General features: G+C 61.6%; 7 protein-coding genes across 7 annotated transcripts; 3 read left to right on the forward strand and 4 right to left on the reverse strand.

Moving 5' to 3' along the window:
* Positions 1–33: 33 nt before the first annotated feature.
* LOC62_01G001204 (uncharacterized protein) lies at positions 34–2,186 on the reverse strand. The gene is made up of 8 exons (XM_062767683.1): positions 1,678–2,186; positions 1,522–1,637; positions 1,228–1,482; positions 1,166–1,181; positions 1,045–1,128; positions 662–1,007; positions 484–621; positions 34–434 (listed from the first exon to the last, which is right to left on the reverse strand). Exons 1-8 carry the CDS (start codon positions 2,130–2,132, stop codon positions 120–122), a joined length of 1,725 nt encoding a protein of 574 aa, XP_062623667.1. The 5' UTR covers positions 2,133–2,186; the 3' UTR covers positions 34–119.
* An 874-nt stretch (positions 2,187–3,060) lies between these two features.
* LOC62_01G001205 (uncharacterized protein) lies at positions 3,061–4,912 on the forward strand (the record flags this gene model as incomplete). The annotated part of the gene is made up of 3 exons (XM_062767684.1): positions 3,061–3,304; positions 3,452–4,847; positions 4,903–4,912. 3 exons carry the CDS (start codon positions 3,061–3,063, stop codon positions 4,910–4,912), a joined length of 1,650 nt encoding a protein of 549 aa, XP_062623668.1.
* A 2,990-nt stretch (positions 4,913–7,902) lies between these two features.
* On the reverse strand, positions 7,903–10,026 carry MGAT5_1 (Alpha-1,6-mannosylglycoprotein 6-beta-N-acetylglucosaminyltransferase A). Its single transcript, XM_062767685.1, has 6 exons — positions 9,885–10,026; positions 9,585–9,833; positions 9,409–9,530; positions 9,212–9,251; positions 8,790–9,163; positions 7,903–8,732 (listed from the first exon to the last, which is right to left on the reverse strand). The coding sequence occupies exons 1-6, from the start codon at positions 9,968–9,970 to the stop codon at positions 7,957–7,959; spliced, it is 1,647 nt and encodes a 548-aa protein (XP_062623669.1). The 5' UTR covers positions 9,971–10,026; the 3' UTR covers positions 7,903–7,956.
* Positions 10,027–10,843: 817 nt separating this feature from the next.
* On the reverse strand, positions 10,844–14,767 carry FAD12_1 (Delta(12) fatty acid desaturase; the record flags this gene model as incomplete). Its single annotated transcript, XM_062767686.1, has 13 exons — positions 10,844–11,068; positions 11,119–11,302; positions 11,354–11,487; positions 11,527–12,043; positions 12,280–12,768; positions 12,819–12,891; positions 13,060–13,166; positions 13,225–13,481; positions 13,533–13,745; positions 13,799–14,178; positions 14,246–14,344; positions 14,384–14,500; positions 14,553–14,767. The coding sequence occupies 13 exons, from the start codon at positions 14,765–14,767 to the stop codon at positions 10,872–10,874; spliced, it is 2,982 nt and encodes a 993-aa protein (XP_062623670.1). The 3' UTR covers positions 10,844–10,871.
* A 1,128-nt stretch (positions 14,768–15,895) lies between these two features.
* Positions 15,896–17,198, forward strand: RPL31 (60S ribosomal protein L31). The gene is made up of 4 exons (XM_062767687.1): positions 15,896–16,009; positions 16,159–16,173; positions 16,547–16,640; positions 16,751–17,198. Exons 1-4 carry the CDS (start codon positions 16,007–16,009, stop codon positions 17,011–17,013), a joined length of 375 nt encoding a protein of 124 aa, XP_062623671.1. The 5' UTR covers positions 15,896–16,006; the 3' UTR covers positions 17,014–17,198.
* Positions 17,199–17,493: 295 nt separating this feature from the next.
* Positions 17,494–19,260, forward strand: DBP3 (ATP-dependent RNA helicase DBP3; the record flags this gene model as incomplete). The annotated part of the gene is made up of 1 exon (XM_062767688.1): positions 17,494–19,260. The coding sequence occupies one exon, from the start codon at positions 17,494–17,496 to the stop codon at positions 19,258–19,260; it is 1,767 nt and encodes a 588-aa protein (XP_062623672.1).
* A 1,241-nt stretch (positions 19,261–20,501) lies between these two features.
* priA_20 (Protein priA) lies at positions 20,502–22,121 on the reverse strand (the record flags this gene model as incomplete). Its single annotated transcript, XM_062767689.1, has 5 exons — positions 20,502–20,619; positions 20,677–20,740; positions 20,784–21,687; positions 21,727–21,888; positions 21,927–22,121. The coding sequence occupies 5 exons, from the start codon at positions 22,119–22,121 to the stop codon at positions 20,502–20,504; spliced, it is 1,443 nt and encodes a 480-aa protein (XP_062623673.1).
* Positions 22,122–23,250: the final 1,129 nt, after the last annotated feature.

Raw genomic sequence — 23,250 nt, forward strand, 5'->3', positions numbered from 1 at the left:
TACATACATGTATGTATGTGTACGAGTGTGTGTGCTCTATGTGTATATATCCATGACATCTCTATCAACATGTACATAGCTAGTCGTTTGCTTGATCTCTCTATTCACCCGCGCTGTCTCTAAATACTCATGAGGGAGATGATGCGGAACTCGTGGCCGCCATCAGGGTCCCCAGTCTCCGACAATAACTCGCAGTGCACCTTGTGCTTTCCGGGAGCCAGGTCGGTGCGCAGATCCACCGAGCGGCCAATGTTGAAGGGGAGATCCCACCAGCTGATGAGCACCTGGGCCTTGTCCACATCGTCGTCCACCCAGCACTTGGCGTTGCCGAGGTGGTAAGCGCCAGAGCGCTGGAAGAAGAGCTGCACAACGCCCAAGGCCGTCTCGATCTCAAATGTGACCTTGGACCCAGGCTTGTCGGCAATGAGATAGTGCTGTAGAGGTCGTCAGCCCCGCTCAGCACCCCATGTCTCCGCCACTCACCTTGTCCTTCCAGTTCCACTCGCGCCACCCCTCGTTCGCCACCGGCACCAGCTTGTTCTTCTTCGAGTTCATCGACTTGCAGAACGGGTCGATGCGTGGCGTCACTCTCGTGGGGTCGTACTTCTCTGTTGCCAGAAGCTGGGGCTGGTCAGTGACCGTCTAGTAGCGAGTGACCTACGCGAGGGAGGTGTCCCAAGGGATACAGCTTCTCAATGTCGTCGTGCCCCGCCTCCTCCTCGATGCGGTCCATCTCGCACAACTGCAGTTCAAAGTATGCCTTGACAATCTCGGCAAAGAGCTGGTGGCCCTTGAGGCCAATGTGTCGGTGGTCGATACCGTTCACTGTCGTGGCACCTCCAGCGTCGCCCGTGGCAAAGTACTCAGTCAGCAGGGACGGCTTGTCGAGGATGTTGAGCATGAGCGCGTTGTTCAGGCTGAGACTCGGGACGTCGTAGAACTGGGCAATACCCGGCTGCTGGAAGTTGCCACCAGTGACAAGCTGCGGGAACGAAAAGGCAATGCCCCTGGAGTGGTCAGTGGTCGTCACATTGTTCCACTCACTGCAGGTTGATCACCGCAGGCTCCGATCTGAGGTCAAGGAAGCCTCGCAGCATGAGCTCGAACGGCCTCTGGACAAACAGTTCGCTGGTGGTTAGTTTCTGCATCGGCCGGCATGACCCACTTCTCCTCGTTGACAGCTACGCGTCGTCAGCAACTACCCAGGCCCCAGGAGCATGCACTCACCAGTCTCGACAAACAAAAAGTCCGTGTCGGCGGGGAAGTGTTCCTTGAAGCACATGGAGAAGTAGTCGCCGCCGACGCCGCCCTGCGCGCCGTTGAAGAATCCGTTCCTCCCCTCGGCCTTGAGTGACGTGTCCGGCTCGATGGCCGGCTCCCCCTTGCCGGGGAACTTCTTGTTCAGATAGTCAAAGATCTGGCGGTGCATGTTCTCGGGACCTCGCTCCTCGTTGGCCACGTGCAGTCCGTGTCCGAGGGACACTGGCGTCAGCGGCGTCGCTCATCTTCTTGTTGACGTACCCGACCCGCCCGCAACACCCATGTTGAATGGCTGGCCCTTGCGGAGTCGTGCGAGCGCGCGTCGGAGGCGGTTGTTGGTACCCATGTAGCCGACTGCCCTGCGGAGTCCGTCCTCGCTGATGATCGTCAGCCCCGTCGCTACCATCAACCACCCACCCAAGCTCCCTGCACAGCTCTGGCGCGACGGCGCACATGCTGCACGTGTCGGCCTCGACGATCCTGTCCTTGAACTCGACGACCGTCGACGTGGCCGCCGCCCCTTGGACCTTGACCGTCTTTGTGACAAAGCGGGTCGCCTCGTCGCCGCCGCCGCTGCCGACGCGCGCATTCTCCTTCTGCCGTGTGCCGGTCAGGTCAAAGACCGAGTCGCCGGACGACTCAAAGTCAGGCCAGCGGATGAGGAGGACGAGGAGGATGACATTTGCCAGGACGCTCGCACGGAGCAGGAAGCGTAAGCGCTGTGGGTTTAGGTTGAGCCGCGCGGACGACATCTTGTTGCGCGTGAGTGGGTTGTTGTTGTTGTGGGCGGGGCGGGGCGTGAACGCCGGGAGGAGTGGTTCAGAGGGGCCAATACTACGGTTCAGTCGAAGTGTGGCCGAGGAAGGGGGCATGGGAAGTGGGTAGCGATGGACAAAGAGTGTGTTGGAGAGATAGAGATGTCGTCGTGTCGTGTCGTTTGTTAGTCGGTGTCTGCTGCCTGGCATGAAATCATGTCGGAAGGACGTCGCGGGCAGTGGACCGGCACTCCCGCGTCAGGCCACGTCCCTGGACCCCCGCCGCCTACACCAAACGCCTTCCAATCTGCCAGGTTTCCGAGAATAGGCCCACGCGGAAATCGGGAGCACTGCGCGCCGCTAGGCGTCGTTGACATGTAGATCATGTCGCCCCGCGTCGCGGGTCGCCACCAAAGCAGTTGTGCTCTGCGAGCCTATAAAATGGTGCTACCTCCTAGACACGAGTGCCGCCGGCTGTTGGATTCTAGCCTTACGTAACATTGATTCTGGCCACAGGCCGACGCCGCTCTACATGTGCGTGCGTGCAACTATCTTTCTATGCAACCATTCTTCTCTCTACTAGCGTGTAAAACCCAACAGATTAAGAGTCAAACACCTCCGACGCCGTCTACGAGTACGACAGCATCCTCGGCGACAGCTCCACGCACCAGTACTGCAAGAATCACCACCAGCGACACGTTCCTCGCCCAGGCAGCGAGCTGTGTCAACCGGTGACACAACCAGGCCAACAAGGACCACCTAGCCGAGCTCACAGGGCAGCTAGAGTAGCAGTTCTTGCGCGAGGGTGTACCCCCAGCGCGGCCCAACGTCTGCGCGCTAACGGCAACGCACGAGACCCAAAACTGCGAGCTCGCCATCGCCGTCGGCGCCGCACCTGTGCGAGACGTTCACACTACCACGCCCCCTGGACGCCCTCCACACAACCTCCACCGGGCGTTCACTCAACGTCATCGCCGTCATCCCACAGTCACGTGACCACGTTCCCACGCACACTGCTCAACCTCCACTACTAGAGGAGACCAACATGAGCGACCACAGTAACGGCGACCTAGCCAAGGCCACCAAACTCAAAGGCTTTGACAGCTTTGCGAGGTGGCACAAGGATCTCCAGGCCATCGCCTACGAAAAGGGCTTTCACGCCGCGCTCAACGGCAATGAGAAGGACCCTTACCGCAACCCCAATGCGCCGCGCGACAGCCTCGAGCACGCCGGCACCTCCTTACCAGAGGGCTCAGCCTTCATCACTCGCCCTGCTCTAGAGGCACGCCGTGAGCGCGAGCGCTCAAAGACGCCGACTCCACCCACCACCGGCGCGTCATCCAGCTCAAGTACCTCGGGCACAATCACTCGTCTTCAGGCAGCAACGGCGCAGCGCGCTTTAGAGGCCGCACAACAAGCCGCCCAAGCAACCACAGGAGGACAAGAGGTCACTGGCGTAGACATGACAGCCATCTCCGTCATCCTAGCCACCACCATGTCCCTCCTCCACGGCGACTCTGTCAAGCCAGAACCCGATGAGGAAGCCCTTAGCAAGGACGAACGCGACGAGTGGTTCAAGTGGCAAAAGCGCGAGCTCGGCGCACGTGGCGCACTCCTACGCACCGTCGAGCCCCACATCATCTCGGACTACGAGCATCTGTGGTACGCCGCAGACATCTTCAAGGCCCTCAAACAGCGCTACCTTTCGGACACCAAGCAGCAGGTGATCCGCATCCGCTCAGCCATGGCCACCCTCTTTGTCAAGACCGACGCAAACCTTGAGCAAAAGAAAGCCTACATGACGACCTTTCGCAAGAAGCTCACCGAGCTCGCCGACCTGGGCTCTCCTCTCACAGAGGATGAACGCGCCCAGATGTTCTACAACGGCATGCCACACGAGCTAGAGGCAACCATCCGCCGCATGGCCACAGACGACAAATGGGAGACCATCTCGCGCGTCTACGACAGGTACATCGACTCTGTTAAACGCGATTTGGAGCGCGAAGGCAAGCACGTCGCAGCCAGCGCAAACAAGAAGGACGACAAGGCCGACGAGGCCAGTACCTCCACTGGCCGTGGCCGCGGCCGCGGACGCGGGCGCGGGCGTGGACGTGGCGGTGCCACCACTGGGCGCACCACGGACACCGACACCGGCACCTCCAACAAACCTCCTCGCTGGTGCGCATACCACCACGTTTTCTCACACATGACCAACGATTGCAACCAGAAGGAGTACCACACGGCCGAGAATACCAAGGACTCGCCACCTCCTAAGAAGGAGAAGCCCAAGAAGGACGGCGAGGACAAGTCCGGCGCGTCGATCGCCTCATACACGCGTATCCCTGACCACCTCGTGTCGTCATACTCCCACGCGCCACCGGCACAGGCAGCTGCTGCCACCCTCTCGGACACGCATGCGCATCTCCTCATCGACTCAGGAGCCAACACCTCACTCATCGGCGACCGCACGCTGCTCAGCAACATCTGCGCGCTCAAGCGCACCGCCTACTTTGAAATGGGCGGCACTGGTTACCTCATCCCCGCGGATGAGGTTGGTGACATCATCATCACCACCAGTGACGGATCAGCCACCATCCCAGACGTGCACTACTCCCCCGGCACTGTCCACAACATGATCTCCAAGCGCGTCTGCAAGGAGGCTGGCTGGACCTTTGACGGAGAAGACACCTGGATGCGCAACGGCGCCGTCAACCTCGAGCTGGACGACAGCCTCAACGCGCGCCCCACGGCGACACTCTGGCGCCCTCAGCGTGCGCAGGTGGCACCAGTGGACATTGTCCGCGACGACGAAGCTGAACCCGCCAAACCCAAGTACGGCGTTGGCTTTGTCCTTACCATCCATCGCCACCTCGCCCACATGGGCAAGACTAAGATGATCGAGCTTGCGCGCGCCGGCCTCCTCACCGGCGTGGACCCAGAAGCCCTGGCCAACTCGGACTACCGGCTGCGTGATTGCCAACACTGTGCAATGCACAAGTCCACCAACCACCCACGCGACCAGCACTCAATGCGCGGCTCTGCCAAGGGTGAGATGATCCACATGGACCTCACCGGCATGATCTCCAACACGAGCGAGCGTGGCAACCAGTATCTCCTCTGCATGGCAGCAGACTACACTGGAGCCAAGGAGTACATCCCCCTGCCTAGCAAGTCTGGAGCCCCCATCCTTGCCGCCGTGCGCAGTTTCGTGCGCCGCATTGAGAGGCAGACCGGCATCAAGGTCAAGTGGATCCGCTCGGACCAGGGAACGGAGTTCCTCAACGACGGCATGGCCGAGTACTGCGCCGAGGAGGGTATCAATCACCAGACCTCCGCTGTCTACACGCCAGAGAACAACAGCGTGGCCGAGCGCGCCATCCGCACCATGAAGGAGGGTATCGCCACCCTCCTTGCCGCCGCACCGCACATCCCTGAAGACCTATGGGACTACGCCGCCGAGTACCTCGCCGTCTTAATCAACATGGCATCACTCAATGATGACGGCGTATCGGCGTACGAGCTCATGACTGGCCGCAAGCCCCACTTTGACAATCTCAAGCCCTTTGGCACCAAGGTGTACGCGCGGCTTGCAAAGGCCAAGGTCAAACACCTCGACACGTTCGAGCGCCCACGATCCGTGCCAGGTTGGCTTATTGGTATCGACCCACACTGCGCTGGCTGGTGCGTCCTCCTGGAAAACGACCACAGCGTGATCTACACGCGCGACGTACTCGCTGCAGGGGAGCAAGGACCAGGAGAACCCATCGCCGCGCCAGACGACATCGAGTACCTCGAAGACGACCCCGACGCCGAGCAGGATGACGTCAATGATGACGACATTGCGCCGCCCGGTGAAGCCGCTGCCATCATGTACTACGACCAGCCCATGTCCCTCGCCGCTGCCACCGAGGCCTCCGAAGGCGATGACACCATTCCTGTCCACGAGGGCCTACGCGGCGCAGAGCGCGAGCAGTGGCGCAAGGCCATGGACGCCGAACTCGCCAACCTGCAGAAGTACGGCACCTACGTTGAGGCAGACCTGCCCGAGGGACGCAAACCTCTCTCTGCCAAGTGGGTCCTACGCCGCAAGCGCGACGCCAATGGCAAGATTGTCAAGTACAAGGCACGTCTGGTCGCGCGCGGCTTCATGCAAGTACCAGGCATCGACTTCGAGGACACGTACGCGCCTGTGAGTCGCATGGGCACTGTACGCCTGTTCTTCAGCACCTGCGCGGCCAAGAAGTTCAACATCCGCCAATGCGACGTCGAAGGAGCCTACCTCAACGGCACGCTGGACGTTGAGCTGTACCTCAGCCCTCCAACCGGCGTTGCTGTCAAACCTGGCAAGGTCCTCATGCTCAAGAAGGCAATCTATGGCCTCAAGCAGTCTGGCCACCACTGGTGGTTGGAGGCCCGCGCCGCCCTGCTCGAGCTCGGCTTTGAGGCCTGCGAAGACGACTGGGGTTTCTACCGCCGCAAGACCGACGGAGCGCTCGTGACCATCTACGTGGACGACTTCCTCATCGGTACAGCCACCACAAAGCAGGCCGACGACATTATCACCGCCCTCCGCAAGCGCTGGACAGTTGTCGACCTGGGCTACCCCTCACAAATGCTCGGCATCCGCGTTGAGAAGCGCGGCGACACCATTGCGCTCAACCAGGCCACCTACATTGAGCACATTGCCAAGAAGCACAAGGTGGAGAACTGGAAGACTGGCAAGACATGCCCTCTGCCAACTGCAGGGGAGCTACCCGGCTCTGAGGACGGCGACGAGCTCAGCGCAACCTTCACCTCCGAGTACAGGACCATGACAGGCGGCGTCCTTTGGACAGCAAGCGTATCACGCCCAGACATCGCCTACACAGCTGGCTATCTCGCGCGCTTCAACAACAAGCCCACCACAGTTCACCTTGCGACAGCGCGTCGCACCATTGGCTACCTGTGGCACACGCGCAACCAGTGGCTTATCCTCGGCAGCGACCCAAAGCAGACCAGGCCTGACGTGTACGCGGACTCGGACCTCGGCGGCTGCGTGGACACACGCCGCTCTACCACCGGCTACGTCGCATTCTTCCTGGGCTCGCCAATCACATGGCAATCGCGCCGCCAACAGACCACAGCCACGTCCACGACCGAGGCTGAGTACATGGCCATCTGCGAAGCTGGCCTAGAAACTGTCTTCCTCCGGCGCATGGCTGAATTTGTGGGCTACCCCCAGGACAAGCCGTCCACCCTGTACGTGGACAACACAGGCGCAATCTCGTTGGCAAACAAGCCTACTGCGCACTCGCGCTCAAAGCACATCGAGCGCCGCTACCACAAGATCCGCGACCTGGTCAACACTGGCCAGTTTGCTTTGCAGCACGTACCCGCCGACAAGCAGATTGCCGACGGCCTCACAAAGGCTTTGAGTGGCCCCATGCAGGCCAAGGCCTGCAAGGATCTCAAGCTCCGCGCCTGAAACCAGCAGACCTCCGCACGACAGCCCGCTCGCGCAAACTGATCGCGACGAGACGTCCGAGGGGAGTGTTGGATTCTAGCCTTACGTAACATTGATTCTGGCCACAGGCCGACGCCGCTCTACATGTGCGTGCGTGCAACTATCTTTCTATGCAACCATTCTTCTCTCTACTAGCGTGTAAAACCCAACACCGGCGAGGCTGCCTCCATGTCTCACTCGCAGTCTCACCCTGCACAGACCAAGACATCTCCGTTTGTTTTGAAAAGTCCAAGTGACGCCGTCTGTGCACGAGGCGTTTCCTGGCCATCCTGGCCGCTCGCTCCTGCCCTGCTGCGGATTAGATTTGACACAATTGTACACAGAGGCACATGGCGCAGTACACGCCGCCGCACCCCCACTCACCCCCCCTCACCCACCCGCCAAGCCATCTATGCATCTTACAACACAACCTGCAATGTCCTATGTACTACTACCCACTCACTGCCCAATCTGGCGGCGCCTCTTTGGGCCCTTCCAGATCCACTCGCCAATACGCGGGCCGGGGAAGTCCTCCATGTACACCTCGTCCATGATGAGGTGGGCATAGTCGGATTTCGGCTGGCCCCTGTACTTTTGCGCCACGAGCTCCTTTGCCTCCTTGTGCCAGTCGTTGGCGACCCACAGGCGGTGGCGCTCGAGCACGGCGTTGAGGCGCATCGGAGGGGGGATGTAGCGCGGGATGGGGGTCTGGACTGCCGCCTCGACGGCGCGGTGAAAGTCCTCCTCGTTGTGCTTGTACACGTGGTACACGTACGGCTCGGGCACGTCGATGAGCGCCGACTGCTGAACGCGCCACTTGGTCTTGTCGGCCGGCTGCTTCTTGTCCCACTCGAGAATGGGGTTGATGAACGGCACGCCCATGCACAGCGCGTCGTACGGCGACGGCGAGAGCTTCGGCGCGCCCGTCCCGATCATGACCTTGCTCTGCGCCACGAAGCGGTGGAAGCCCGACTGAGTCTGGCGACCCAGCGTCCAGATGCCCGGCGTGAACGTCTCCTCCATAATGCCCTCGGGGAGCGTCGGCCCAGAAAGCGAGTAGAGTTCAAACTTTTCGTCGCCGTCAGGCTTGATCGCGTCGCGGACCTTGGGCATGGCGTCCCAGAACGCGTTTTCTTCCTGGCGGAAGAAGTTTTCATGCTTGCCAAAGATGAACCCGCGGTGCTTGCGCTCTTTGAAGTGCTGCTCCTTGCGGCATCGCGACTCGATCGAGTAGCCTAGGTGTGTGTGTCAGCAGCCGCGCTCGGGCTCCCGGTAGCCGCCACGCTCCTCACCTATGTAGTGGTTCCCAGCCTTGGGGTCGTTGGGGTAGATCTTGGCAAAGTCCTCGGGCGACATTGTCCAGCGAGATCCAAGAGCGTGGTCAGAGCCGTGCCAGAAGTGCCACAAGAAGATCTTCCAGTACGGGATGCCCTCGGGGAACTTTGCCGACTGGATGCAGTACGGCAGCTTGCGCCAGTGCTCGTCGCCGTCTTCCTTCTGTTCACCCTCGGTCCGCTCCACGCAGCGCTGGTAGTGGTCGCGCTCCATAATGACGATGGGGATGCGCTTCGAGAGCGCCTGGTAGATGAGGAGCGACTCCCACTGGTTCCACGCGTAGAGCACGGTGTGGTTGAGCGACTCGAACATTTCGATTGTGGATGCCGCCCTGGGGCCGTCAGCGCCGCCACATGCAGCCGTGTTTGTAGAGACTCACCAGATGTCCTCTCCGGACACATCGCCGGCCTTGGAGTTTCCTGGACACATGATCAGCCATCTTGCGTCATGGATGCGGCGACTGAGGTGACTAGGCTGGATCGGTGGCTGCGGCGGCGGCGGCAGGCTACACTGCCCGTTGCCCACCGCCGCGGCACCGCCACACGCTCGTCACCAGATCACCAGATCCCAACTTACCAAAGTGATAGCTGCCTGCCAAGATGACCGTCTCCTCGCTCTCATGGCACCCGCCATGCTGGATGCATGATGCGAGGCGGTCGAGCGCGTTGTAGTTGTTCGACCTGTACTTTTCCCATTCGCTGGCGGGGGTCAGCTAGTGTGGTGTGTGTTGCGCGACGCGAAACTCTACGTACCCGGCCGGGAAGCGCTCTTTCAGCAGCGACTTGAGCACCTTGATGCGCGCAATCTCCTCCACTAGGCTGTCGACGTCCGGACGCGTGTCGATAACGGGCGGGGGCACGATGTCGACCGGGGTCGGGTGGACCCAGCCTGCGAGCGTGCTCTTGACGCTCGCGACGTGCTCCGGGGCGCTGTGCACCACGTATCCGGCCCAGAAGAGCACGAGGGCAATGAGCATGGCCATGCCGCCGCGCAGTGATGGCCTGGGGTTCAATGTCAGTGCCGTCCATGATGAGCGCCGCGCCGCGACTCACAGTCCGAACGACACGCCTCTTCGCCCGCGCCGGTTATCGCTCGCCCATGCCGGCTCGGCCAGCCTCGCCTGCTCGATGTCTGCCATTGCGTGCGTGAGATGTGGGGGGGTCACTGGGCAGCCTGATCCCCCGAGCCAGTATATATGTATGTGCATCGCAACGCCCACCGCCCCCCTGCCCCCGTTCCTCGGTTTCGGGTTGACAGGCAAGGTAAGAACGGTGCGATCTGCCTCGTCTTCTGGGTTTCCAGCCACTGACGCTGCTCGCCCCGACAAGTCGCCGGACTGCGTGTGAGAATGAATGAATACAATGGTTGGCCGCCTCATCGTCCTTGGCATGCGGCCCCTAGCCCCTAGCGTTGACTCCTGCCTCCTGGAGCGCAAGGCACGCCGCCTAGCACCCTGCTAGCTGCTAGGCTGTTGTAGTCGTCAATGTCCTGCACATGGCTGCACCCATGTCGTTGTTGGTAACCTTGTCATGTCGGGCAGTGCGGGAACCGAGACCAGAGCCGCAGCATGCCACGGCTGTACGGCAAAAGCTTTGTCCAACATTGCCACCTGCTCCGCTCTCCCACCACCGCACCGCCGGCCTGCCCCCAGTTGCCACGGCGGAAGCCAGTCGCTCAGCGACAACAAGGTACACATAAACAGCGGGACTCTCTTCGGGTCATGCTGCAGCCGTCCTATACTGCAGAGCGTTGTCAAGCTTGTGGTGTGCCTGGCGGGCGGGAAGGATACCTATCAACAACGTGCCGTTAGCATCCGAGTTTATTTCCAGTAGAGCTCGCTGAATCACTGGCTGCGATGAGAGGTGCGGCGTTTCAGATTGTTGTTCGCAACCAAACAAGGTGTCGGGCGGCCGTCTTTGAGGGCCGCGGGTGACCATCCAGCGACACGTCGTACATGTGTACACATGGACAACACAGTACACGTCGTAAACGAAACAGGGCGGGGGCGTCTGTCTGATGATGCATGCATAGAACACTTCCTACACCCTGGCGCGTTTGAGCGCGTCTGCAAGGCCGCGAACGTTCCCTTCGTCCTCGACCTGAAGGCCGCCATCCGACTGCCGTGCCGACAGGGGGCTCACAGACATCTCGGTCCACGAGGCCCAGACGTCCTCGACCGTCGTAATCACAGCGGGATCGTCGACGCAGAGGACCCAAATGGCATCGTATCCGCCAGCTACCCCCGGTTGTCAGCGTCCAAAGCGACAAGTTGCGTAAAAAACGTACCGCCAGGCACACCGCCTCCCAGAACACCATGACAACCAGAACACGAGTCTAGCAGCCTCGTTTGCTCCTTTGGCTCGATAGGTACGCCGGAGGCTGGAGACATGTCGCGCATGCCGGAGCGTATCCTGCCGACAGTGGCGTTGATATCTTGCAACTGGGTAGCAATGGGGTCGTTTGTGGCAAGCTGAACAACGCGTGATCAGCCGGCAGTCACCAGATTGGGCTGGGTACTCACGCCACCAACCGACGTCGAGGCAAACGCCTTGAGCGTCTCGGCATACTCGTTGCTCTGGTCCACAGCTGCCAGCTTGGACAGCTGCGATTCCAGCAGCCTGTTGGACTCGTCGAGCTGGGTCCAGAGGGCGAGGCCTGGGTGCGTCAGCTGTGGCCATGCCTTGTCCGACTCACTCTCCTCTGGCTTGGCCTTGCGCCACGCCAAAACCTTGCCAACAAAGCTGGGCGTGTCCGTGCCGGCATCAACATCAGCAAGCAGCATCCTCAAGCCTCGGGGCAGGCGGAAGCGCGTCACCTCCTGGTCCCATGCCTTGCTCTCGACACACGCGAGCACCGACGGAGGCGGCGCGCCCTCGGTCGCGTTGAACAAGGGCTCGAGCACGGCCGGCGAGAAGCGGCGGTACACGTGCGAGCCGTAGACTGCCGACGAGACGTCAAACCCAGAGCCGACCTTGCCCTGCGCGAAGCAGTGGGCCGCCTGTGCGAGCGCGTGGATGCGGTCCACGTCGGCCGGCTTGCTGACGTCCACGAGGCCGAGGTGAGACAGGACACCAGCGACGAGAGAGGTCACCAGCGCCGCAGATGAGCCCAAGCCCGTCTTGTTCGTCTGTCCGATGCCACGGGGTAAGGGGCAGAAGGGCGTCAAGCTCTCGAGGGAGCTGAGGCGCGCGGGGAGCGAGGCGGCAGCGAGCTGCGGGTGTTAGATCTACCCAGCGGTGAACGGCGTTCCACGGCCCAGACCCTCATTCTGTGAGATCTAGACATCGACAACGAGTCCAGCACAAGCCCGCGAAATGCATGGCGCTGTTCGAGAATGCCAAGACACTGCCCACCAAAGGAGGGCAGTGCACAAGAGATCATGTCGCCGAAATGCACCCGGGCTCCAGCCCTCCCATAGCCCCCATCGCACCCCATCATCACACTCACCTGCTCGCGCTGGCTGTAGAAGTCGTTATCAGCCAGGACTACGACGTCGAGCGCGGTCCGCCCTCCGCCCGACAGCCGGCGGAGGAGCTCAGCGCCAGCAGCAGCCTGTCCGAGGCCCGAGGCCACGAGGCGCTCCAGCGCATACTGGAGCACCTTGGCGAGCGTCGTCTCGACAAACTTGTTCCTGCCAGTGGTGCCGGTGGGGGTGAGGAGCGGCGCGCGCGTGCCAGCGGGCACGAGCACGTCGTAGCTCCATGCCGAGTCGGCGGGGAACTGGCCGGCACGGACGCGCACGCTCGCGGCGTAGAATGACGCCGGCGCCGAGGGCAAAGGCGTGTCGACCACCGAGCAGAAGAAGCGGCTCGACGTGCCCACCACCAGGCCGGTGTACGCGCGGTCCAGGACCAGATACCCGCCTGCAAGGAGCACCTTGCCCGGCGCCGAGACGATCGTGTGCGAGGTCGACGACATGGCGTAGTCGGCCGCTGGCTGGTGGGTATTGTTGACGTTGATTTCTGCGATGCGCCGATGCGATGGACATGACACGATGGGGGAGGACGCGACTTTTTGATCCCGCGACCCGGCGCTAATCGGCCCGTAGTGATGATGGTCCTGATAAGATGAGATGGATGCATATTGCCACCTGGGGGCATGCACAAAAGTCTACCAATCTATGAAATGTGTACTACACTATGCGTGTGCTATGCTAATGTATGTGGGAACACGGCGGATGTAGAAGGCGGACGGACACGGGTCAGCTGTGTGTGTGTGTGTCCTTACGACGACAGCTCGACACCAGAGTCGACAAGGGGCTCCTCGACACCGTAGCGCTGGGCCACGCCACGAACGTCCTTGTAGAACGCAACGTCGACGTCGTCCTCGATGAACTGGGGGGTGTTAGATTGGAGGTTATAGGCAGTGGCGCTGGCGGCGGTGCAAACTCACGCGGCACTGGTTGTGGCTCTTCCACAGAGACACGAGCATGTTCTCCTCGGAGCGGTTGTAGTGCTGGCCGAGGAACTTCTTGAGGGCGGCAGTGGCCTCCTCGCCGTGGTAGTGGGGGATCTTGCTCGAGATGTGGTGGGCGACGTGGGTCTCGCAGAGGCCGTGGACGCACCACATGCCGATAGGGCCGAGGAAGGTGCGGTCGATCGTGGCGAGGGCGCCACGGGGGAAGGTCCACGTCTTGTCCGAGTAGTGGGCTGGGGCGTGGGGTCAGCTGCGAACTGGCCCGCAGAGGTATAAGTACTCACGAAGAGTGGGGTCAGTGTGCTGGAGGTAGGTGATGAGAACGATCCAGTTGTTGACCCAGAGGTAGGGGATACCGTAGATGAGGAACATCTCGGTGAAGCTGCGCGCGTACGACCAGTAGGCCATGGCGGCAATGGTAGCGAAGAAGCCAAAGTCGGACCAGATGATCTGCCACTTGTGGTTCTTGCGGAAGATGATCGAGTCGGGCGAGAAGTCTGGGGGCGGGGCGTGAGCTGTGGCTTTTGTACGGTGGTCACGCGCCACTTACGGTTGGTCCACGCGGGGTAGCGGTGCTGGCCAGCAGCGTTCATGATGAGGTACAGAGGGAAGCCGGCGAGCTGGTACAGGACGATCCACATGGCGGTGATGGGGACGTGCTCGAGGATCTCGGTAAGGAGGCTCTGGCTCTCCTCGGACACGTGAATGCCGACAACCTCGTTCTCGTCCTTGGGGGCCGGGAGACCGATCTCGGAGCGGGTACGGGGCACGAACACCTCGTCGCGGGTGAGGCTGCCGGTCGAGGCGTGGTGGCGGCCGTGCGAGATGCGCCACGCATGGTAGGGCACGAGGAGGAACGAGTGGACGGCCCAGCCGACCGTGTTGTTGAGCGTCTTGGACGTAGAGTAGGCCTGGTGACCGCACTCGTGGCTGCGGGATCGTCAGCTTGTGTATACACGTGCGCGTGCGGTGCCGCAGTGCTTGGCAGTGTACTCACCCGACAACCCAGAGACCGGTGCCGAAGAAACCAGCAATCACGGTGTACGCCGTCCAGAGGGCGATGCGGAGGGCCTTGGTCGGGAGGGGAGCGAGGTCACTACGAGGGTTAGTGGGGCTCCCTTGCAACGGAGCTTACAGGTAGTTGAGCAGGTCCTCGATGTGGAAGGCACCGACGACCAGGATCGCGAGAGCGACGACATCCTGGACAAGGTACTGGGTCGACTTGAGGGCCGAGCGCTCAAAGCAGTGGGCCCTTTGGACATCAGTAACATGCTACTGCATCTGCTCGCCGGCGTCATGCTCACGGGATGGCATCCATAAGCTGCTTGTTGGTGAAGTTGGGAACGACGAACCTGGGGGGCAGGATATCAGTGTCTCGTCCAATCACGCCGTGGCGATTGGCGCGCGGCAGTTTGCAAACCCACTTCTTCTCCTCGGGGAGCTGGAGCTCGTCGACATCAACCTTGGCGGCGGCCTTGCCGGTAGCCTTGTCCGTCGTGCGCTGGCGAAGGGTCGACATTTTGTCAGTGATGAGGAGCAAAGGAGCAAGCGGGCGAGCGAGCTCGAGATAAGTCAGTCTGCCATGGAGCTGGCTGGCTGGTGAGCTGACACTGCGGCTGCTGGCTGCTGCTGCTGCTGCATCGGGCACTCCCCGGAGTCCCAGTCGGCCAAGGCCCCTTTCCAAATATTTTGCAAGGCCCTGGCCCTATGTCTGGCGTTGGACGGCGTCGCGCGTCGCGCGTGGTGGTGGTCGGCGAGGCGCTCAGGATAGGCAAAGGGCCCGAGTTCTACCAGAATCAGCACAAACGAACTCTGCTGCTGCTGCAGCAGTGTGCCCGTCTGTCGGTCCGGCTGCCCGCTGGCGCGTCTGCATGGCACGGCGCGCGACCTGTGCGGACCCGACCTGGCTGGCTTTTGACCTGACTTCCCCGTAATAGACAATGAAGTGTGCGTGTCGCGGTGGATGCGCCCGCAAGAGGGCACAAAAGTTGAATGGAGTGCTCAGGTTCTGCCTGGGGTTAATCAGGTTCGACCGCTCATGAACTCGCCGTTTCCCTGAAGGTGCGCGCTGCCCGACTATGTCCGGGGCCATAACCTACAAGCTTATTTCGTGATCACATCTTGGATAGAGAGAGTCAAATACAATCGGGTTACGTGAAGAGCACGCCTTGTAGGCTGTGGGCGCGCTCGGGTGCCATGATGAAGGCACAGGAGTGATAATAGCAGCAGTCAGCGCACATTGAGCGCGCGTTCGGAAGAAACGTGCTTGCCTCGGGTGGTGTTGTTGGGAGGTGCAAGGACGGTGTCAGTAGGTGTGACACCTATCAGTCTTGCTCTCGTGTGTACCCATGCACATCGTGTGTCGCTATCATGTGTGAGATGGGCACTATGCACGCACTACTACTATGGACTGTGTCTCAAGCTGGATCCAATATGAGGCAAATGTTTCAAACCGGATGGATCCCAACAGCGGACATTGAATGATATCCGTCTCAGTGTTAGAATCGCGAAACTCGGCGTTACCTATCACCGAAACTGAAATTTGATCCCGCGTGCTCCAGATTTTGATTCCGTTGACGCCCTGGATTTCGTTGGGTGGTGGGTGGTGGGCGGTGTCGCTGCTGGCAGCGTCCTGCCTGCTGCCTCTGCCTCGCACAGTCTGGCAGCAGCACACTGAGCGCTCGCTGCAGCATCTCATCGGCGCAAAGGGTACAGCAACAGCCTCTCCATCCGTCAAGTCGGTACACAGTCTAGAAAAATGGTGAGCAGCGACGATGACACCGAACGGCACGGCAACGACGACGGAGCGGACAGCGACTACGGGCATGCGAGCACCGTGCCCATCGACTCCCTCGTCGCTCGCCGTCGTGTCGTGTTAAAATTCGAGGTTTGACGCTGACAATGTCACAGGCGCCCACCCAGAAGGTTAGTTCTCGATTCGAGCGTGCATCGGCGACGGCGACGGGAGGGACTGCGAGGAGCAATGGACTGGACTGGGCTGGAGGGGCTGGACGGCGGCGTGCAGCGACGCGGAGAGGGATTGAAGGTGTGCCGCCCGCTGAGATGTGTGCCGGGCGGCTTGGGACGCCGTCGACATCCAGCCCAGAGCCAGTCCAGTGTTGGCAGAGAGAGGCGCTGGCGATGGGGACGGAGGCTGTGCCGACGACGCCGTCGTGTCGAGCGCGCCGTCCCGTTCCAGAATCTCGCCTGCCAACAAATGTTCACCAACTCGCGTGAACCTACCAACCCCGAACCACATCGACAGGCAACAAGCAAGCAGCAGAGCTGACCATGACAGACCCGCAAGACGCGTTCCGCGCTCCAGGACGTCGTTACCCGCGAGTACACGATCAACCTCCACAAGCGCACCCACGACCTCTCCTTCAAGAAGAGTGAGTCGGCCGACGGAGCAGTGAAACAGCGCGCCTCGACATTCGTCGTGTGCCGCCTGCTTTACTACTCCGACACAACGCCATGCAGCAGCCACTAACCCCTTCTCCAGAGTCGCCCAAGGCCATCAAGGAGGTCACCCTCTTCGCCCAGAAGGCCATGGGTGTCAAGGACGTCCGCATCTCGCCCGCCCTCAACCAGCACATCTGGGCCCGTGGTGTCCGCACTCCCCCCCGCCGCGTCCGTGTCCGCCTCGAGCGCAAGCGTAACGACGACGAGGGTGCCAAGGAGAAGCTTTACGTTGTCGCTTCGGTTGTCGAGGGTGTCACTTCGTTCAAGGGCCTCGAGACCGCCGTTGTTGAGGCCGACGAGTAGACGACTGGGATTTGAGCATGGGTGGCAATGGGTGTAGGCTGTAGCCCGGCGTCATGACATTCTTCAGCCGTGTACTTGAACGGTTCATGTGGAGTTGCATGGAGAGGTCGAAGGGGTGCTGTTGGCGATGGCGGGAGTGAAGAGAAGGGCTGGAGCTCGTGAACTGACAGCTACGAGCCAGGGATGAGAAGCTGTGTGGGTCTGCACCGAGGCTGCCATCGTCGTTACGTCGTCGCTCCGCTCCGTGTTACACTGCATACCTAGAAGCCGTGGCCATGTCCGACGCCGTCATGCTCGGCGTCGCACCAGTTGCAGCTCGGTCGTTGTGGGGTGATTTTCACCCACTCCTCCGGCCAAGTCACGTGCAGGAACCAAAAATCTGCTTGCCACCCTAGATTAAAGAAAACAGAAATCACACCCACTACCAGGGATTCAATCTCAACTCTCTCTGTAACATTACCACCTAGATACCCACACAAAATGTCGGTCGACACTGAAGTCAAGCTCAGCAAGGAGGAGCGCCGCAAGCTCAAGGAGGAGAAGCGCGCCCGCAAGGCCGCCAAGGCCGAGGCTGCCACCGCTGCTGGCGAGCCCGCCACCGAGAAGAGCGATAAGAAGGACAAGAAGCGCAGCCGCGACGCCGCGTCCGAGACGGCCACGCCTGCGCCGACGTCCTCCGAGGAGCCGAAGAAGAAGAAGAAAAAGTCCAAGTCGGGTGCCGCGACCCCTGTCGACACCCCGGACGCGACCACCGCGTCCACGCCCAACGAGACGGCCATCGCCACGCCCGCCGAGGGCGAGGTCGACGCCGAGGCCCCCGCCCTGTCCAAGAAGCAGCTCAAGAAGCTCAAGGCTGCCGCTGCTGCCTCGGAGGCTGCGGCCGCTGCTCCCGCTGCTGCGCCGCCCGCGGCTTTCACTGCCGCCGACAAGGCGTACCTCGCCGAGCAGAACATCACGCTCGAGCCCGCCACCTTCCCGCCCCAACTCGACATCTCGACGCTGCCTGTGCGCCCCGAGATCTCCAAGTTCCTCTCGGCGTTCCCCAAGCCCACCCCCATCCAGGCCGTCTCGTGGCCTGCCCTCCTGGCCAACCGTGACGTCGTCGGTATCGCCGAGACGGGCTCGGGGAAGACGCTGTCCTTTGGTGTGCCCGGTGTGAACCTGCTCGCCGGCCTCCCCGCCCCCAAGAAGGGCGGAAAGGGCAAGCTCGCGATGCTTGTCCTCGCGCCTACTCGTGAGCTTGCGCAGCAGTCGTTCGACACGCTCGTCAAGCTCGGCAAGGGTGTTGGCATCGGCGCCACGGCGCTGTTTGGCGGTGTGCCCAAGCACAACCAGATCTTCGAGCTCCGCTCTGAGGGTGTGCGCATTGTGGTTGGAACCCCTGGCCGTACCCTCGACCTCGCCGACGCCGGCGACCTCGACCTCTCGGGCATCAAGTACCTCGTGCTCGACGAGGCTGACCGCATGCTCGACGCCGGTTTTGAGAACGACATCCGCCGCATCATTGCCCACTGCCCCGAGCACACTGGCGGCCGCCAGACGGTCATGTTCTCGGCTACGTGGCCCGAGTCGGTGCGCCGCCTCGCCAGCACCTTCCTCACCAACTCGATCAAGGTGACGGTCGGCTCGGACGAGCTCGCCGCCAACAAGCGCATCACCCAGCTCGTCGAGGTGCTCGACAACCCCCGCGACAAGGACCACCGCCTGACGTACCACCTTCGCAACCACCTCAAGGCGCACCCCGGCACCCGTGTTCTCGTCTTTGGCCTGTACAAGAAGGAGGCGCAGCGCCTCGAGTACACCATCCGCCGGGCGGGCTTCAACGTCGGTGCCCTGCACGGTGACATGAACCAGAACGACCGCTTCAAGGCGCTCGAGGCGTTCAAGGACGGCAGTGTCAACGTGCTTGTCGCGACCGACGTCGCTGCCCGTGGTCTCGACATTCCCGACGTCCAGCTCGTCATCAACGTCACCTTCCCGCTCACCACCGAGGACTTTGTCCACCGCTGCGGCCGTACCGGCCGTGCCGGCAAGTCGGGCAAGGCTGTCACGTTCTTCACGGGCGAGAACCACGAGAAGTCTCTCGCGGGCGAGTTTATGCGTGTCCTTCGCGACGCTGGCGCCGAGATCCCCAAGGAGATGGACCGCTTCCCTTCGACCATCAAGAAGAAGGAGCACGGCAGCTACGGCGCGTTCTACAAGGACACTGCCGACGCACCTGCCGCCACCAAGATCACGTTTGACTAGAGGGTTAGACTCGTTTAGAGCGCGCCCATTTAGACGAACCCATTTAAAACGACTCGCCCCAGAGCGAGTCACCTGCCATTACCACTTCCGCACGCACGATACCAGCATTCTTGTAGACGATAATGTATGCATCTCGGTCAGCATTGGGTTTGTCGTGGGCACTGGCGCGCATATAGAAGAGGTAAGCACACACGCTCCATCAATAGACCCCACAGCCCCCATCACTCACCATAACAAAACATTGATCCCTCAAGGGTCTCAGAGAACCTCTGGTTAAGCCTTGAGGACGGGTCGGTGCGGACTGCCCCTGGCCGAGTGTCGGATGCCGAATGTCGAATGTCGAAAGTGTCGAGGAGGGCTGCAGTCCACGTTCCGAGTCGAACACCCGTCGCAGCTTAATGGTGAGCCGAAGCCGATATTTACAACTACACCACCGCTGCGAGATCAGTGGGCGCGGCGCAGCTTCACTGTTCATAGAGCCAAGTCCTCCCCGCGCGGCCCATCAGGGGCTCGACAGACAAGCGACGCGGTACCTAGTGAGGGCGACAACAACGACCCGCGGGGCGATGCCATCGTGATAGGCAGGGCGCTGAGGTTCGCCAAGGGGGTATTCCACCCCGGCACCACCCCCCGCTATATCTGGCCACCGCCTCGGTTTGCCAAGACATCTACCCGCGGCATGTGAGCGGCGCGTCGGCCCGCGGCTGAATGCATGGCGCGACGCGAATCTCAAGCCGCGGCCCAACGGAGGTACATGCCCGGTAGGTGGTCACCGCACCACCATGGCATTCTTCGACAACCGGCCACTGTTCGCATCGGCCACCCTGCGAGCCGCCACCTCGGACGAGTGATCCATTCTAGGGCATGCACAGCAGGTGGCCGTTGGCTGGGCGATGGCAACCGTGGCGACCGCCAGCGTGGCTCGTAAATGCCGCCACACAGCCACCTGCTGCGCAGAGCCTAAGCCAGACTGTCTGCTCTGATGGACATTGCAAATCCGGCCCTGCCTGTTGTTATCCGGCACCAATGGCACCGTTCTCGTGCACGTTCAAACCACCGTCACGGGATCAAGAGGGACGACGGCGCCACCTCGGCTCGTCTCGGCTCGGCACGACGCGCCGATCTCAACATTATTGAGTGGGGCATACCAATGTCAATTGCGTTCGTGGCACTGTCCATATCTCCACGGCGTGTATTGAATCTAAGCGACCTCGGGGCAAACGAACACAAACCAAACGATACTAGACCTTGGTGCACTCGCCGCCCGCGAGCTTGAAGCCCGCGCGGCAGCCCCACACGGTGCACTTGCCGCGGACGCACGAGGTGGCGGCCGAGTCGACGCCGCGGCGCCTGGTGCAGCTGCGCGGGGCGTCAGTGCCACACTCACACAGGCTGCTGGGCATGTGCAGTACTCACTCGAAGCCGACGGCCGCCGACGAGGCGTTGCCGTACACTCCCCACCTGCACCCGCCACACGACTCTGGACACGTCAGCCACCAGCCCCCATCATGCGTGCGACTCACCAAGCTCGCTCGTCACGTCGAGGCACTCGTACCCCTTGCTCCGCGGCGACACGTGGCACGGCGTCAGACCGCGCGGGCAGTACGCGTGCTGCTTGGCCTCCTGCAGCGCGAGCTGCTTCGCCCTTGCTGCGCGGCGCCGCACGGGCGCTGCCGAAGGCTCGAGAATCTGGGGGAGTAGCATGGCGTACACGTAGGCCATGGTGAACGGGGCATCGCGCCTGCGGAGGGAGGGACTGACGTCGGCACCGTTGACATCGCGTCTCCTCGAGCTCCCCGCCGGGTTACCCCCTGGGGTAGTACCCGGGGAACCATCGCTGCCGCTGCCGCTGCTGCTGGGGCCGCCCATGTCCCCGGGGTCGGTGGTGGGGGCACCACCCGTGGCACCATCGCTTCCGCTGCCGCCACCGCCTCCTGGGGTACCACCCGGGGACCCCTCGTCTCCGGTGCCGCTGCCATCGTGCCCGGGGTCGATGGTGGAACCACCGGGGGTGGAACCACCGCCTGTGGAACCACCGCCTGTGGAAGTGCCACCCTGGTAGTACTCGCAGAGACCGAGTATGCCGTGGACGGTATCTAGCGCACATATGCAGTTTGCCCCGCCGCGTGCTGTGACCTCTGGTGCCCCAGGAGCATAGTGCAGAGCGTACCCATACAAGTCGGTTGTAAAAAGGCTTGGGTTGTCATTAATCCAGCCAGCAAACTCGCTCGCGCAACCCGCGAGGCAGTCGTGCGAGGTCATCATTTCCTGGGGCTGTACGCTGGCCAAATGCGAGGAGTTGACTCCGCCGTTGTAGAAGTCGCCCAAGTACCCAGGCGGGTTGGACTGGGTCAGGTCGGCGTAGCAGCCCGCGAACTGGTAGTCGGACTGAGCGCCGTTGACGGTAAAGTCCTTCTGCACCCCGACCTAGGGGTCAGCAGGTGACGGGCCCGCGGAGCAGCTCACCTTCGCATAGCCGACTGGGCAGTTTCCGTCGTAGAGGGAGGAGTACGTGATGTCAGGTGGGTTAATTGAGAGGCCGCACCACGTTGCCGTCCAGATGGGCTCCCCTGGGAACCACCAGGCGTAGACAACGGTATCTGGGCGCGAGATGGAGGCCAACTTGGCCTGGGGTTCAGTCGACGTGCGACGCGTCTGCGACCTACCTGGCACGCCTCCCAGCTCGTGAACGCATTGATCATCACTGTCCAGTGGGACGTCACGGTCCAGTTCTCTATATTGGGGCTGATTGCGCACCCGTGGAAGACAAAGCTGTCCGTTGTCGGTTGCCCCGGGTCGACGGGATTCGCCAGGGCGGGAAACGCGACAGCTAGTGCAAGCAGCACCAGGGCGAGGATCATTGTGAGGAGTGAGTGTGTCTGGAGAGAGAGGATGGCACACCCCCCTTCCCCGCCTCCTCCCCTTGTTATATCTGCTGACTAGATGGCCTTTGCGCCTCGAGTTTGTCACGTCGGTTTCCACGGTCCCCCCAAACACTCCAAACAGAGCAGTCGTCGCGTACGGTTGAATGCATGGCGTGTCGCCAACGACCTGCCAAGCTGCGGAAAGAACGACGGTGGATGCAAGCCTCGTCGCCTTCGTTAGCCGTGACTATGTAGTCGCCACGCCCAGCACAATGTGTCCGCCGCCACTTTGGGCCATCCATTCAAGGTTGTGGCGGCCGAATCGCGGGAAGGTGAATCTTGTCGCCAGCCACGCAGGGCGGAATATAATTTGAAAGGAGGCTGCAGTCTAGACCAAATCCTAATGGCGGATTACAACTCGCTTGCGGTTCGACGGGGCGCGAGGCGTCGTCTCGTAAGTAAGTACAGTACTTACCGCGCAGCAGCAGTGCGTGCGTGCGGAGCACTGTCATCGCCCCAAGTCAAAGAGAGAGGGCACACGGGTGGCCGTGACCGCCCCAAGACGCTCACGACGTTCCCACAACACGACATGGCGGTGCAACAATGCACTCGATGGCGACAGACCCTCCTCGCTCAAGGTTTTTAGTCAATCCGGCGCCCTCTTTATCACCAGACTTGCGAGGTTTGCAATGTGGTGCGACCCCTCACTGCTATGTGTACACACTGACGTCGCTTGCTCCACTCCTCCCTGTCGCCCACTCACCCACCGAGATCTACATACGCACGCACGCATGCCCGCCCGCCCGCCCGACCTGCTGATATCTCGGCTTGGTCATTGCGCAACTCTGACCTGAAGCTCCAAGGCCCCTCCAAGGCCCATCCAACGCCTCCGTCGGGCGCAAGTTTCGGTTCTTGACCCCTCGTCGGGCCCAGCGATAGCGATGATGTCAGTTGTTACCAGGTGAGGCCTCGGGGCTGAGCATAGCAAACGCCGAGGGTGCGGGCGCCCACCGTACCACCGTGCGGTGGAGCCATGCAGCCCCTGCATACGCCGTGCGTGCGTACTTATAGCCGTGCAGACTGTGGTTTAAGTAAACGGGGCCCGCGTTGAAGCGGGAAATCCGAG

This window comes from Vanrija pseudolonga, chromosome 1 (genome assembly GCF_020906515.1).
Source record: "Vanrija pseudolonga chromosome 1, complete sequence".
In the NCBI taxonomy this organism is placed as follows: Eukaryota; Fungi; Basidiomycota; class Tremellomycetes; order Trichosporonales; family Trichosporonaceae; genus Vanrija; species Vanrija pseudolonga.